At 36.6% G+C, this 16,887-nt stretch overlaps 1 protein-coding gene across 2 annotated transcripts in view; it reads right to left on the reverse strand.

The window, feature by feature from the left end:
• The window catches only part of CCDC85C (coiled-coil domain containing 85C), a 170,901-nt gene that overhangs the window by 6,861 nt on the left and 147,153 nt on the right, over window positions 1-16,887 (reverse strand). Inside the window, exons 4-5 of one of the 2 annotated variants that reach the window (XM_026679404.2) lie at window positions 13,183-13,287; window positions 1,704-1,799 (exon numbers count right to left, since the gene is read on the reverse strand). In XM_026679404.2, the coding sequence (XP_026535189.1) occupies window positions 1,704-1,799; window positions 13,183-13,287 (201 nt within the window). The remainder of the gene's footprint in view (window positions 1-1,703; window positions 1,800-13,182; window positions 13,288-16,887) is intronic. The other variant, XM_026679406.2, reaches the window with a different exon arrangement.

A 16,887-nucleotide genomic window follows, 5' to 3' on the forward strand; every position in this document is an offset into this window, starting at 1 on the left:
AGGATGCTGATGAAAGAGAACCTGCCAAGTGCTTGTTCTTGCCAGCAGAAACAAGCTGGGTACTAAATTAAAAGAATAAACATGTTTCTGCGATCTTTGTTTTCCAATCCTATTACTGTATTATAAACCCATTCACTAGATTTTTTTAAATTAATTGTTATTGAAGAAGTTACAAAATAGTAAAAATTATACAAATTTGAGAAAAAGAGAAAAAAGTAAAGAAAAATATGTGTAAAGAAGAAGAAAAAAATAAGCATCTTCTGATCTTTAAAGCAGTTACAAATACATTTATCATCTATTTTCCATCTTTAGGGTTACATCATCATTTCCTTTTTGTCATATTTACCCTTTCTAATTATCAAATTCATAAATCACCAGTTCATTTTTTCCATTTTCAGTAAAAAAAAAATCCATCAAGGATTCCCAGTGAAACATGCTTAGGATTATAAAGAAACATTTTTGCAAATTCTGTCATTTTTACCAATCATTCTCCTTCTGTAGGTATTTCCAAATCTTTCTGTCTTTGTGCATATTTCTACATATTGTCCATAACTCATAACCAAAAAAAATCTTGTTTCAGCTAAATGTTAATTGTTACAATCCTTTATATCACTATATGCATTTGGATCAAGAATTTTTTAGCTTTTTTTACCAACCATAATGTGTGATAAAAATCACCTTTCATGTCTTTCACATTTCCAACATAAATTTGAATTTTCTTTATACATACTTAATAATATTGGGTTTTTCTTGGATTTCAAAATGGGGATAACATTGCAATCAATTTTGATTCAAATCCACATAACGATGTGGGTAAAATATACTTTTCCAAAATTTCATGCCATTTTTCCATTATATAACTGCACGTTGATTGCTTAGAATTAGACTAGTACTGTATTTCCTTTTTCCGGCTTATTTTTAAATCCTCAATTACAAAACTGGGTCATTTGCTTACTTAGCTTAACCTACTTTAAAACCTTATAATTCACTAGCTTAACTGACATTACGATCATTGTTTGCATGGCTTAAACTAATTCAATCTGTTGCTTTCCTTTTTTTTTGATGGGGAAGGATACAAGGAAAACAAGAAGGATTTACTGACAAATAAAACTAGATCTTTAATGAAAAGGAAATAATTAATTATTGATCCAAGTGATTGCCGACTGTGCTGCTAACTCATTTGGCCTCCATATGTCTGCCATACACTTAATTGTGTGGACAATCAAAGTTCAAAGCTCAGAGTCAGAAATGGCAACCAACTCACTACTCCTGGAGAATAAATGAGCCAAGCAAACCGAGATGGCTTGATTAATAGTTGCTGGTTATCCAGTCTAAGAAAGTCTGCCATGTTTTATTACCTGCTCAAAAGTCTTTCCTCATATCTCATTTGTTAGAAATACAAAGCTCTACAATAGCATTGTTGCTTATTTTGCTGTCATATCCTATTGCACAATATGCCATTATTTATAATATGAATGACAGCACATTTTGGGGCAAAACTTTTAAGAGATGTTATACTGTTATATTTCCGCACTCTACATTTCAACAGTTTCTTCCACTCTGATGTCCTGCAGGTTCGAAAAATCTAGAGGACATTAAATGGCAAAAGCTGGCAAAGGATATCAGTGGCTTTTGAAAAAATTATCCTTTGCTCCAAAACAGAAAATATAATTTATCACGCTCACAAATAAATATATACGTACCTTCATAGCATGTACTACTGCTTCAGGTTTCTGGCTTAGAGGAATATACCCAACTTGAGGAGTAGCAGCAAAATCAGGAGTCATGCGAAAGGGACCCTGTCAAAATATAAGAAAAAGTAAATCTTTATAATATATAGCTTTGTAATCCCTGCTTCAAGTTCTTCTGTAATCACATATACCTAACAAATCAAGAAAATCAATGTGGTTTGTTGCTATTTTGGATAAAACTCCTGAAAATACTGTGGACAGCCAAGAAAACAAACAAATGGATCATCAAACAAGTCAACACAAAGTTCTCACTCAAGCACAAATGATCAGGTTCAATTATGTCAAATATTATGCTTCAGTCACGTGTAAATACCCAGCTCTGACCATCACCAAATAGCCACCATTTCACACTTTCTGCTGCTTTGGCCTAGGGCAGGAGTGTCAAACTCAAGGGCCAGGGGCCAGATTCGGCCCACGGGGTGCTTAGATCTGGCCCATGATGCCACCCTGGAAACAGTGAAGGACCGGCCTGCGGTGGCTCTGCCAGCAAAAACAGAGTTTCATTTTTGCTGGCAGAGGGCTGCAGGATGCCGTCATGGCTGAAAACGGAGCTCAGCAGCCCGTTTTCACTGGCAGAGCACTTGGGCCACCACAGGAGCACCCAACACGAGCGACATCAAACTGGCCATGCCCACCCTGGCCATGCCCAGCCTGCCCCCTGAGGTCAAATGCAATCTTGATGCGGCCCTCAATGTAATTGATTTTGACACACCTAGCCTAGGATGATATTTCCACTGTAATTGATTCCCATGATTGCTAATGGTTTATAGTATCAAATGCTGGTTTGTTCTGGAATGTGAGGGTGCTGTTCCTCAAGTTCTTGTATAATGAACTGTGGCTTCTTCAAATCAAAAGATTCGAGTCTTTTCATAAACACAAACAGGAGATGAATGGTGTTTCTGAATTACTCCAAAATATGATGTGATCACATTTTGGAGGGCTATATTAGTTTACTTGTCCAAATGTCTGACTACTCTTGGTTTCCCTAAAGCCAGCAAATTGAGTTTCTGCTTTGTGGTTATCACTAACTTAAATCTAAAAATCTATGAAAAAGACAACAGAGAAAACAGCAAAAGCTTTTAAAACTAAAAATAGTGGTTCACTTCTTGTGGAACCCAAAGACAGGGCAATTTTTAACAAAGTTATTCACCATTAAGGCTTTGCAAAGTTTCAGATTTGATTATAAAAATATTCTTTGACATATATGGGGATACAAATGAAAACTCATTAAAGAGCAGCTGCACAACCCTAGAAACAGCCACAGCCATCTTAATATATAGTACTGATGATGCTTCAAGTAAAACTGTACTGGTTTGAATTTAGAGAAGTGTTTCTTAGCGTTGGCAACTTTAAGATGTCTGGACTTCCCCAGCATGGAGAATCCTAAAGTTGACAAGGTTGACAACTGATTTAGAGAATCCCTTCATAAACATCTTGATTTGGAACAAAATATTGTGACTCAACAACAGCAAATGAAAACTATATATATGTCACTACCATTGTTTAAACGTTTCATAGTATTGCAGTGGTATAAAGCAGGGGTGTCCAACCTTTCACCTTCCCTGGGCCACATTAGAAGATGAAAATTTGGTTTGGGCCGCACATAATTAAATTAAATAATTAATCAAATCAAATCAAATCAAATCAAATCAAATTAAATTATTAAATTAATTAAATTAAATTAAATTAAATTAAATTAAATTAAATAATAAAATAAAATAAAATTATTATTTATTATTAATTATTTATTAAAAATTATTTATTTTTTATTTTATAATTTTCCGGTCAAATTTTGCGGGGTGGGGGAGGGGGAAGAAAGCTCGCCGCCTCGCGCCTACCTCTCCTCCTGCAAATGCAGCAGCGGTGGCGGCGGGGCAGAAGCAGCAGTGGTGGCGGCGGCGGCGGGGGCAGAAGCAGCAGCGGCGCGGCAGCAAAAGCAGCGGCGGCGGCGGCGGGGGCCAGAAGCAGCGGCGGCGGCAGGGGCAGAAGCAGCAGCGGCGGTGGGGGGCAGAAGCAGCAGCGGCGGCGGCCGCGGCAGAAGCAGCAGCGGTGGCGGCGGGGCGGCAACAGCAGGAGATGGCGGGGCGGGAGTTTTGGGCTGCGGCTGCCCGCCTTTTCTGTTGCTCGCCTCGCCCCGCCTCGCGTCTACCTCTCCTCCTGCAAATGCAGCAGCGGTGGCGGCGGGGGCAGAAGGAGCGGCGGGGGGGCAGAAGCAGCAGCGGCGGCGGCGGGGGCAGAAGCAGCAGCGGTGGCGGCGGCGGCGGCAGCAGCAGGAGGTGGCGGGCGGGACTTTTGGGCTGCGGCTGCCCGCCTTTTCTGTTGCTCACCTCGCCCCGCCTCGCGCCTGCCTCTCCTCCTCCTCCTCGCTGGATCTTTCATGAAGGTTGGGGTGGGCGTTGGGCCGCATTACGAGGCGACCTGGGCCGCATGCGGCCCGTGGGCCGCGGGTTGGACAAGCCTGGTATAAAGTATTGCTGGATGCATGAAACGCTAGAGCAGTGTTTCTCAACTTTAGTAACTTTAAGATATTTGGCTTCACTACTCAGAATACCCATGTTGGCTCTAGAATTCTGGGAGATGAAATAAACACATTTTAAGGTTGCCAAGGTTGAGAAATACTGCTTTAGAGTAACATTATGAAGTATGACATAATGAGAGGAAGCATAAAGTTTAAGACACACTTGATAGTAGTGTAATGAATTGTAAACAAATCTCATTGCAGAGCCATTTGCCTAATTTAGATATCGAACCAATGTATCCATCACCTTAATCCCAGTTTTTTTCTTTTAATAGTTGAGAAACACTGCTCTAGCATTTCATGCATCCAGCAATATTTTATACCACTGCAATACTATGAAACGTTTAAACAATGGTAGTGACATATATATAGTTTTCATTTGCTGTTGTTGAGTCACAATATTTTCCAATTTATGAAAGCTACTGTATTTCTTTGGCCTCAACTTAACATGTTTATGACATTAACAGCAGCTTGTGGATGACTTAAACCATTTTTCTTCACCACCGCATGCACACATGCACGTGCACATGTGTTATACACACACATAACAAAATTCTTGACTGTGATACAAGAATGTGTTTGTGCCAAACGTAACCTAACATTACACTAAAGGCTGAAATTAGATCTAAAATATGTTAAAGGCTAATTAAGGCTAATTTAAGTCAGGGAAGATGAGTAGAGACCATGAAATTTCTGAATACTTTCTTTAACCGTTTCCACTACAGGAGAGGAAAAGGTACCGATAGTCACTAAACAAGGACCACCTAGAATTTGACAGTCCTCTGGCCATGAATTGGATTATGATCTCACTATATTTTGATCAGTCCTGAGCTGCATTCTGACCTGCTTTCATCCATCAAGTTAGGAATAATGTTTCTAATAATCAAGAACTATCTTGATATATGACTTATTATTGTGAAATCTAAGCAGAAGAATAAATACTATACTTTCACAATTCATTAAAAATATGAGAACAATCTTCTCTACTAGCTGAATAACATACTGATAACTAACTCATCCAGTTGTTGGTTCTCACTTGATTAACTATCTGAATTCATCCAGTACATGATCATCTATTTTGAAGGTCACACAGGAATCCTCGGATGAAACTCTAGGTATATTTCAAATAACAAATTGCTTCTTTCCTTCCTTCCTTCCTTCCTTCCTTCCTTCCTTCCTTCCTTCCTTCCTTCCTTCCTTCCTTCCTTCCTTCCTTCCTTCCTTTTTTCTTTTAGAAGTCAAACTATAACTCTCTGTATAAAGACTATCAGGAAATGTCTAATCATTTAGGGTCTACATTTATTGTACAACTTTAATTGATATTTCCCCTTTGTCCTTCCTGCTACCCTTTTCCCCCTTTCTGAATCAGTTTCTATGGAAACAAACAGCAAGATAATGCATAAATGCATCTACTGATATCATATGAAAAATCAGTCTGAATGGGAAATGCACGCTATGTGATGGAAATCTGACAGGTTCAGTCACCTGTTAAACTCAGCACATACACCTTAGTTTTCAAAACACTCTATTTTCCAAAAATACTCTGTCAGCCATTGTCCTGCTACGTCTTCTACAATATTAAAAATTCATGAATAATAAAATGCAGAATAAGACTACTGGATCAAATGTTAAAATGTAGACTTCTGAAAATGTCTCTATCAGTTCTTTAATGATAATATTTCAAATGTATATGCCTATTTATATTTTTCTTGACAATGCTATATAAATAATTCCCATTACCTTCTCCCAGGATGTTTCTTAAACTTTGCAATCTAGCCACTAATACTTAAATTCCTAGGTAATTCCACTATTCAGGCATAACTACAGTTGACCATGCTTAGATTTTGAGTTAATCAAAACTGACTAAAGACTACATAAACATCTGCTAAGACCTCTTCTGCTTATATATTGTATTTTTAATAATGGTTTTACTGTATTTTTTGTTGTTTAATTAATCAGTATTTAATGTGTTGTAAGTTAACTTGGGGAAATTTTCCAGTTCTGAAAGGTAGAACACAATTTAACAAATAACATAGCTAAATAAACAAAATTATTTCTCCATGCTTTAAAATTTAGGGCACCCCCAATTTGAGATAATTTGAATTCTAGAAGTTCAATACTATGGATGAACTCCAGTTAACATCACTTGTCTAGTTTTAATCATGGATTCTGGATACCAAATTTGGATTTCTAGAACCAAAAGCATTGGAGAGTAATGGTATTTTTACACTGGAACTTCTTGCCACAAAGTTCTCATCAAAACTGGCTTTATTTTTTGTTTTATTGGAAGTTAGTAGAACCCATTTTGTGCGATAGCACCACTGAGCAGGATTACCTAGAAACTCACTTTTTAGTTCTGCAGCAATTGTGTGGGCTTTGAAGGTTTTTTTTTAACCCCCGCTGCAGATGGTTATGTGGTAAATAAAATTATACAAAAACAATTACATTGCTGCAGACTACTTTCAGGCCCATTTAAATACAGAAAATGTTCCAGTCCTTCAAGGATAAAAAGAAAAAACATTCAAGGGGCCAGCAACTCAATAACAGAAAAAGAAAAATCAGCATTTAAGGCGATAATTCAAATTTTTCACATTCATGCCTGACTCACATTGCACATCAGGGGAGACAAGCCCAGGCCCTATCATAAACTAGATTGTGGTAGCAGCTCTTCCAAGCAAGCATCTATTTAACTTAAATTGCAGATGATTCATTCAGAAATGTGCCGAGAAATCACACCATTCAATTTTAACATGCTGTCATAATCACTTGCTGAGAAGTACAGTTGGTGAGAACATGTTAAAAAAGAAAAAGAAAGAAAAAGAAAAACTACCCCCTCCTTCTCCTCTTGCTTTCAAATCTGAAGCCTTTAGCATTTTTGCAGAAGAAAATATTGCTCATTATGGAGGGAGGGCACTGAACCGTGAATGACAACATATACACAAAATCCAAACAATAAAACAAGCAATTCTTCTTTCTTTTCCTGCATGGATATAGCTTTGTGCTGAACTGAAACGATTCCTCGGTTATTTGGAAATATGAAGGAGCTTTCAACAGAGGAATCTTCCTTATATTTCTAAGAAATTTATTTACAATTAATTAATCACAAATTACAGGAAAGCCATGTTTATGATAAAACCAACCAATTTAGGCATGGCTGAGTACACATTTTCTTCGGTTCATTTTCTATATGAACTGAGATGGGGACAAGAGTTCATCTAGCTGTAACTGGGGGTCCCACAAAGCACAATGTAATTAGTCTCTTCCTACTAATCCAGATATACTGTTGTTGTTTTTTCAAGAGAAAGATTTTCTCAAGGCAGGTGTAAAGTAAGGTAAGAAACATTGAAAAGACCTAAATCAAAATAAGTCTACCATCTTCTGATTTCAGAGTTTGGGACCGTTGATTATTTTTTTTAACACTGATCACAAGTGGCTTTTTCCAAACTAGCTTGAAAAATGAAAATATAGAGCATGAAATATAGAGCTTGAGGATTTACATACAGAATTAGAGAATTTGTGCATGTTATGTACTGTATGTGTAAGAATTGATGGTATAGTTTATATATGGAAGGACTGAGCTCAGATCTCTTCTTGATTTGAATTTTAGTTTCTGCTATCTAGAGATAATCCAGGAATAGGGAAAAATTGCACCATAATGGAGATGGTAAACTGGTTATATTAATTTGAATTTCTTGGTCCCAAATCCTTTGGCCAAAATTTGATCAAGGCCATGTATAGCCTTGATATTGCCATAATAGAAAAGCTGCAGTATCATGACTGATCACGACTGATTTGTCTCCTTAGGAAGGAGATTAACCTCCCTAACAAAAGCAGGTAAAAAAGATCAAGAACGCACTGCAGATAATTTGTTTTAACCAGAACCTATCGGGACATGTATTCATAATCATGTTTGTGTTTATGATTATGATACATGTTATCTAATACATGCTTGACTAAATAAATAAATAAATAAATAAATAAATAAATAAATAAATAAATAAATAAATAAATCAAGCAAGCAAGCAAGCAAGCAAGCAAGCAAGCAAGCTCCAAAGAAATGCAACCAAATAAGGGCATTAAGAGTTAAGTAAAAGGAACATTCGGTGGCCTTGGTTTAATGAGCTTCAAAAACCTTTCAAACTTACAACAGGCACTGAATAAGTGCTAATTACAACTGGTCCTGGAATTCCAGATGTTGCAGCATCTCCCCTCCCAATGATTGTCATCCACTTCTTGGTACCTGGCTCATGATTACAATGCTGCAGTGAGCCATGATCCCAATTTCTGACATTCCCAGCTGGCTTTCCACAAGCAAAGTCAATGGGAAATATGGCAGGAAGTTGGAAGTCATGATTATATGAGGTCCTTGCTTAACAACCCATGCAATTCTTACTTAAGAATGACAGTTGGGACTGCCAATCATTGCACTTTATAACTGCATCACTTAGTAATGACAATTCTTGTCCCAATTACCATAGTAAATCAAGGACTACCTGTACAGCTTTTACAAATTTTGATTGAATGACTTGAAGTGTTTTAGAGACGTACAATTAAACACCATATAGCATTGCAACTAAAATGTTAGCACTAAATAATTTAGCTTCTGTTTGGGCAGAGTTGCTACAATGTTGGACTGTATATTTAACAATCTCTAGGGTTGTTTTTAAAGTTTTATTTTAAGATCATTCACTTGCAGGTACAATGGATGGAAGTTTGAAAGTAATCCCCAAAGAATTTAGAGCAAATAACTGGCAACATAAGCACTTTCTTGGGAATATTAATACCTTTATTTTAGTATTCCCTAGAGCCAGTGTAGAGGGCCAGTTTGGTGTGCTACTTATGGTGCTGAGCTAGAAAGCAGATCAGACCTCAGATCAGTCACTCTCTCCCAGCCCTAGGAAGGAGGTAAAACCAAACCATTTTCAAACTCTTGCCAAAAAAACTGCAGGGACTTGTTTATGCACTTGCCAGGATCAACACTGACTCAAAGGCACACATGCACACACACAAAATCTGTAGAGAAGTAAGATGATAGAGTTTTAAATAATCTATGCATACTGAGATGAGTTATAGATAGAATTCCTAAATCATCCACATATAAAAATGGAGGTGAGACAGTGGATGAGAGATGGAGGCTAGAATTCTGGTTTAGCAAAAATTTCAGTGTTATCACTGATGTAAATATTGAAACGTTCCTTGTTTAATGTCTTTTTGGTGGATATGTGTTCAGTTGAATTTCTTTTGTGATTATTCTTCTGTTGTGAAGTAACATCTGGTGCAATGTTGTTATAATTAAAAGAGACAGCATTCAATCAATGTAACAGCTAATTTCTTCCAGAGTCTGTCACATGGAATTGAATCAAACTCTGCCCTTTAATTTAAAAAAGCAACATACAGTTTTTGATTAACTGGAGTATGCCTTGGCTAGGTAATGTTAAATTATGCTTAGATCCATTGCTGAATGTTGAAATCTGAATACTGCCTGTTCAGGGATCAAAACGTTCTCTCATAGTACCCAATTCAATAGTCTCTATTATAAAATGTAACATATAATTTGCTGATTAGGAATAAAAGACTTTTTGGTCAATAATCAGTTGGGTCACACTTGGTTAGGTGTGGAAAAGAAAGAAAAAGAATAAATGGATTAAAATTCTTAAATTTCTTAGTCTACCACAAGGATAATTGATGGATTATATACAAGAGAAAAACTTGGATAAGAAGGAAAGAAACTTAAACAATTTCCCAAAACTACTGAGGGTGGGAACTGCTGTTCAACCGCAATCAAGAAAGTAAGTCTTGTGCTTTGATTTGCACAAATTTATTCTGAGATCCTAAATAGTTTTGATTTTTTTTTTCTTATCTTATATGATCACAAAGTCTGGGAAGCCTGTTCTGGGTTTGGAATGAAAATTTAGACTCTTTAACAAGATAATATTACTCAATTAATTCTAGGTTCATATAACAGGGTTGGCATAATATTCACAGGTAATTATTTTCTTTCTTTCCCTTCCCCTAATCTCTCTCTCCCACGCAGACACATATAGAGAGAGCAAGAATTTCATTTTCTGATGAAGGATAATGGAGCACTAATCATAACCCAGTAATTTCTTGTTTTAAACTAATGAATACCGTCAATGTAACAAATGCTATTTTTACTACTTTTGGTCCAGTGAAGCTTTAAATCTAGTCTAATCTTATTCTGTTAAGAGTTTACCAAATTATCAGTTTGTTAGTATTCTATCCAGCCAGCAAGCTGCCTTTTATGGTGCATACTAAGAAGACATTTGATTCAAAGTAACTGTGACATTTCATTATTGGACATCGACTATTCACTTGGACTCGCAGGCGTCCAATTTAAAGCAAAACTAGCCTGGCTGCTTCAGTCTCTGTCTTTCATATTTAAAGAACAGTGTTGTCCTAGATCACAAGGAGGTGGATTTGCAAAAGTGAAAAAACAGAATACTCTGCCATAGGGCATAAACTAGGGAACACACATCTTTGCAGAGAAGGGAGAGAATAACAAGACTGAATAACAGATTTTTTCATCTGAGTTAAAAGAAACCCTCTGTATTTTACTGTGTTCCTCTGAAATATTTAGTCATATATATAGAACTATACAGTAGATAGTTTTTAAATCAACAGCATTAACAAGAAAATGGGAGGAAGGGAAAGGCTATTTTCCCTTCACACTAAGAAAAGCTTTATTCCAGATGCTATTCTCTCATTGAATATTTGATTTGCATCAGATACATCTACTAAACAGGTGCTCATGAATTAACATTTGGGATTGTTCAGAAGCCAAACCAATCTACCTATCTGCCTAGCCCAGCCACTATCTTGTCTCGTCAGACACAATATATCATTAGCATCATGGCAGTGTTCCATAAAATCTACTCAACCCAACCAAAAGAACTTACCCTTTTCATGGAATAAGGAACAAATAAAAAGGTTTGTTTAAAATGGGCATGTGCGCACGCATGCACACACACACACACACACCTGTTCCTTTGGTCCTATGAATCTGGCTCCATATAAGCTTCTATGAAACTGCCCTTTTGGAAGAATAATTATGGGATTTATGCCCAGTTACAAGCCACATTCTATGACTCAGGGAAGGCATTCTGCCCTAGGAATTTGCTAGGATCAAAACCATAGGATATCCAACGCTGTGAGTGTGAAAGCAGGCAAATAATGAACTGCAAAACAAACTTGCCTCTCCAGGGTAACTCACAGAATGAGCATCCCACTGTATTCGAAGTAAGATTAAAACTTTGGAATGATTATTTATTATTAAGTCTGACTAGTGTAACCAAAAGGTAAAATTTGCTTGTTTTAGGATGATCTTTTCAAATCTGATATTTTGCAATCCATTGAACATTTCAATTACTTCATGCATACACTATACTTCTCCTGGTACTAAATATTTCTTTCTGCATATAATCTTAACTTTTGCAAGTAATTATTTGGCATATTTTAAAAAGCTTTTCTTTACCATTAGTATAAGCATCTGGCTCAAATGAACAAGGATTCTTTCATCCTTGACACAAATGTGAAGAATCAGTAAGCTAGCCAGTCTGAAAACTACAGTTGGCTTTCCCTCATGTTTAGGAAGACATTCAATAGCTTAAAAAACAAATTGGACCCACGGACCTTAATATTTGATTAGTAACAGATGCATGTAATAAGTATCACTTTGCACAGAAATCACAACAGTTATTTTAATTTTCCAGTGTTAGACCTAGTTGAGTAAGTAGAGGATAGACTTTGCACTTTCATGTAAGATTAAGTAAAGACCCAGTTACTGTGTTACACCATAATATGGTTAATCTAGGAAGATACTGCGTGGATACCAGTACTACAATGTATAATCCATCATTTATGGTTAGATGTATTATGTAAATTTTGTCAGTTACAAGTTATTCAAGTAATTATAGGTGATATGTCATATCCTAACACAACAGTATAAATGTGCTGTATATAGCTCTCTATGGTATTTTGTGATGTATGAACCCACATATTATGGCTTATACAGTATAACATGATGTGTTATATGGATATTCTTTTAGGTTATTGAGCCAAACTATATGTAAAGTGCATATATTTACTCTGTTTTCCTTACTACATTCCTTTTAATTCCTTCAAAATGACCTAGCACTGAGAATAAGCAGTGCAACATAATATTTATCACTTCTCATATTGTATTAAAGTATTCTAGTACAGTTAACCCTTTAAAGAAATTTGATAATTAGTCTTTACTGTATAATCTCTTATCAGCAATTAAATTCCAATAATTCAAGATTCCATAGTCCTAGATAAATATTTAGGAGATTAAAATGTGAAGGCATGTAATTACTGACTTATGGAGATAACAACAACAAAAAAAATCCTTACGTTTCTCTGTAAAACATTGAACACAGAATTAAATGGTTAGGGTTAGGGTTTAGACTGAAAAAAAATGTCAGTCTAAATAGAAAACTACAATGTAAGTAGAACATGGTTTTAGGCAATATTGTATACTATACACAATATGTACAAAACACAATGGATGAAGCCAATACAAAAAGCCAATACAAAAACAAACAATACACTTAGCACCATATATATCCAGTTATTATATCAAAGGCTTTTGCTTCATCAATATGTTCATAAACTGTTGTTTTGACAATGGAAAATTTGGGGAAATCTCTGATGATAAATTCTAGTCAATCTGCTTCCTATAGGGGACAAAGTACTTTCTTAATTTTCCATATATACTATTTAGCACATGAGAATAGATGTACAAATCTCTATCTCCTGCTTTATTTGACAATCTTCCAGAAATGAGTATTCTTCAGTTGGGTTCTGGCTCCTTTTTTATACAAGTCTAAGACTCCCACCGGCATAATGACGAGTGGACTTCTGTGTATATCTTACATTTTGCATGGCATCCTGATACTGCGACAATGAAGACAGTTGAGACTCAGAATGGTATGGGGATAACCCTTTCCTAAGAGTCCTCAGATCCCCAGTGCTTGATTGCTGAAAAAAGAGAGACAAAGATGAAGCAGGACATCTGTTTAGTCCCAAGTAAAGCATGAAATTTAATTCCATTGTATTTCCTTCCTTGGCTCTTATTCCATCACCTAACATCTTGTTCAAGGCACATTTACCGTTGGACTGTATTTAGGGCTGGACACTATTGGTTGGAAGACATCAGCTACATACCTAATTGGAAGAGAGACCATATTCCATTATTCCACCTCTCCCTGTAGCCCTCAGTATCAAACATTTCTGAAGGTTTAAAGAAGGAATTTTTTTTCAGAAATCAGAAGGACTGCACAGTGGAGAAATAATTATGATAGCCTGTTGGCAACAGCTTTCTGCTGATGTTCAGTGGGAGTAGGTCCTGAGAATAATTCAATTCCACAAAATCAGAAAAATTATATTTAAATCAAGAATTTTGGGGGAACAAACTATTTTCATGACTACAAGTAAAGTATTTTCTAAAACTTAAGAAATAGTTTTCCAATTGTTAAAATTTTGTGCCTTGATGTTATTCTGTTGATCTTCCATGTCAAATAATATTTTTGGAAGAAATTTGAGACAAAATTAATAATGATATAAAGGCTATATTTTTTTCATGTCTGTTGTCTTTTAAGGGTGGGAATTATGATTTGAAAATTCTGAAAACATAAAATGAGTTACAAATCTTTAGCAATTCCTATTATTTTTTTTAGAAAATTAATAATGATAAACAAGTGGGCAATTTAGAAATAAGTTTTGGAATGCATCCATTATCTATTCAAAGTCCATTACTTTTTCTCAATCAATAGCAGCTGCATCTAAACATAGACTTAACAATATCTGAATCTCACATAAATTCACAGGTAACATGGTCACTTATTCAGATGAGGAAATTACAAACATACACATGAACACATAGCCATTAAACAAATATGTGACACATCAAAGGAATAGTTTTCACTGCAATATTACAGATTATAGCTTATATATTGCAAAACTGATTTGGGTATACTTTGCTTAAACCTTTGAAACTGTTTTGATGGTAGTGTTGGGGACACATTTGTCATTTTGAGACTGTGGTGGAATACTCAAAACCGCTCTGGGAGATATCTGTTTTTAAAAAAATGGCAGGTAAAAGAGTATGGCCAGTCACAACCTATCAGGTTGTTCTAAACCAGGGGTCACCAACCTTTTGGACCTCAGGGACCACCAAACTCATAATTTTAGATTCCAGGGACCACTAACTGGTTCTGTGGGTGTGGCCTAATTTGTGGGTGTGGCTTGGTGGTCATGTGACTGGCTGGGCATGGCTTGTATGTAAATATTATAAATATTTATATAAATATTGAATTTTTTATAAAAAAGAGAAACTTTTACCCCAAATCAAGCAAAGCAGGCAGGCAGATTGAGTGGCTCACAGAATCACAGATTCATTCAGAGATCTATCTATTTGCCATCGGCTAGTTCAGTCTGTCACATAAAATTTGCTTGCAAGCAAACTCATAAAATTTGCTAGCAAGCCAACTCACAAAATTAACTCACAACACACCATGTATGTAAATATTGAATTTTTTATAAAAAAAGAGCCACTTTTACCCAAAATCAGGCAAAGCAGGCAGATTGAGTTGCTCACAGAATCATTCAATGATCTATCTATCTATCTGCTATCGGCTAGCTCAGTCTCTCAAATTTGCTTGCTGTGAGTCTGCACTGAATTTGCTTGCAAGCAAAACTGCAGTCCTAAGGGAGGTTCAGCCGAAGATCTAAAGACTAGCTAAAAAGCAAGAAATCCAACCATTTCCTGCTTCCTAGCTAATCTAAATCTCCTGGCACAGCAGAACAGATGATGGTTGGAAAAAGGAAAAATAGAAATTTAGCACGCAAGTTTACCGGGTAAGGAGTGAGTGGGCGGGGAGGGTTCCTGCGGGCCATGTGGCCGGTGCAGCCTTGTGTTTCTGCGCAGCCTGGATTAATTGCTTTGGAGGGGGATGCTCTGGGGGTGAGATTTTTCTACAGCCCACCAAAATTTTCTCACAGCCCACTGGTTGGCGACCGCTGTTCTAAACCATTTCATAGTGATCTTTATTACATTAGAAGCTTGCTTTCAACACACCAACTCCTTGTCTGTCTAAAAGGTCAGATGCACCAGGAGGTTGTAGATATAAGGTAGATATTTGCTGACATATGTGTGTTCATGAGCACCACACCACCTACTTTTGACATATGATCCTTCTTGTTTTTTTCATCTAAGGATATTTTCTATTTTCCCAGTACAATAACAGTAAATAATAGAATAACAGAATTGGAAGGGACCTTGCAGGTCTTCTAGTCCAACCCACTGCCCAAGCAGGAGAACCTATACCATTTAAGACAAGTGGCTGTCCAGTCTCTTTTTAGAAGCCTCCGGTGATGAAGCGCCCACAACTTATTTCTCCTTAGTTCTAGTTTGCTTCTCGCTTTGATTAGTTTCCATCCATTGCTTCTAGTCCTACCTTCAGGTGCTTTGGAGAATAGACTGACTGCCCCGCTTCTTTGCGCCAGTCTCTTAGATATTGGCATCATATCACTACTTTATGAATTTCATTATTGCATCATATCAGTTGCTAATGTTAGTTACTGTCATGATTATATTATCCACTTAAATAATAGAAATGTTTAATTAATTAAATGTGTGTGTTTCTTTTCTTCATAGAATTCCTTTCGTATTCATTATGTGCTATCAAGTTGATGTTAACCCTTAACAACCACATACATTTTATATTAATACAACACAGAAAATAAATACTGTACTACAATTATTTATATAATCCCAAAAATATATTACTACCACCCCCAAACCAGTATGTCATGCCCCAGGTGGAGTCTGACTCTGAGGAAGAGGAGGAACAGCCAACAGGGAGTGGGATTGTGGCTCCAGAGGTGGTAGAGGAGGCTGGGGGAGGGCAGAGGCTGGCTGAGCAATCAGAGGAGGATCCAGGCCCATCCCCTATCCATCCTAGGTCACGCAGGGAGGAGAGGATCAGGGAAAAGCGAGGTCTACTCAAGAGGAGATTACCATGATCCTCCTCGTGGCTTGCAGGTGGGAGCTATGTATATAAGTTTGCAACTGCGCAGTTAGAATTTGCAGGAGTCAATTTAGTGTTCACCTTGAAAGAGGCTTATCTTTGCTGGCGTTCTTCCCATGGACTTTTCTCGGTTATTTTCCTGGAGTTTATAATTAGTTATCTCGGCTTGCTTCAGAACTCTCATCAATGCGGTTTGTTTTGGTTTTCTGTTTGCCTCATTATTTAGTTTTGTGACTTTAAACCGTGCCTAATAAAACAGTGAAGTTAAGTTGAAGGCTTTACCGGACTTTAATATATGTTTTGGGTTTTGGGTTATTTTGAGAGACTACGGGTCATCACACAGTAGGTATTGTTATAATACCAGTTAAGCACATTATTTTTATTTCAATAAAACTATATGTTTGTGATATATCACAATAATGCTATAATATAAGGCATTTGTTATTATTTATTTGCAATATTGCTATTATATTAAGTCATTAATATTGCATCACACAACAAAACCTGCATAATAATGCTACTGTATGTCAGCAACAATGCATTCAATGTG

This window comes from Notechis scutatus, chromosome 1 (assembly GCF_049901735.1).
Source record: "Notechis scutatus isolate UNSWTSFEM ecotype Mainland chromosome 1, rNotScu1.2, whole genome shotgun sequence".
In the NCBI taxonomy this organism is placed as follows: Eukaryota; Metazoa; Chordata; class Lepidosauria; order Squamata; family Elapidae; genus Notechis; species Notechis scutatus.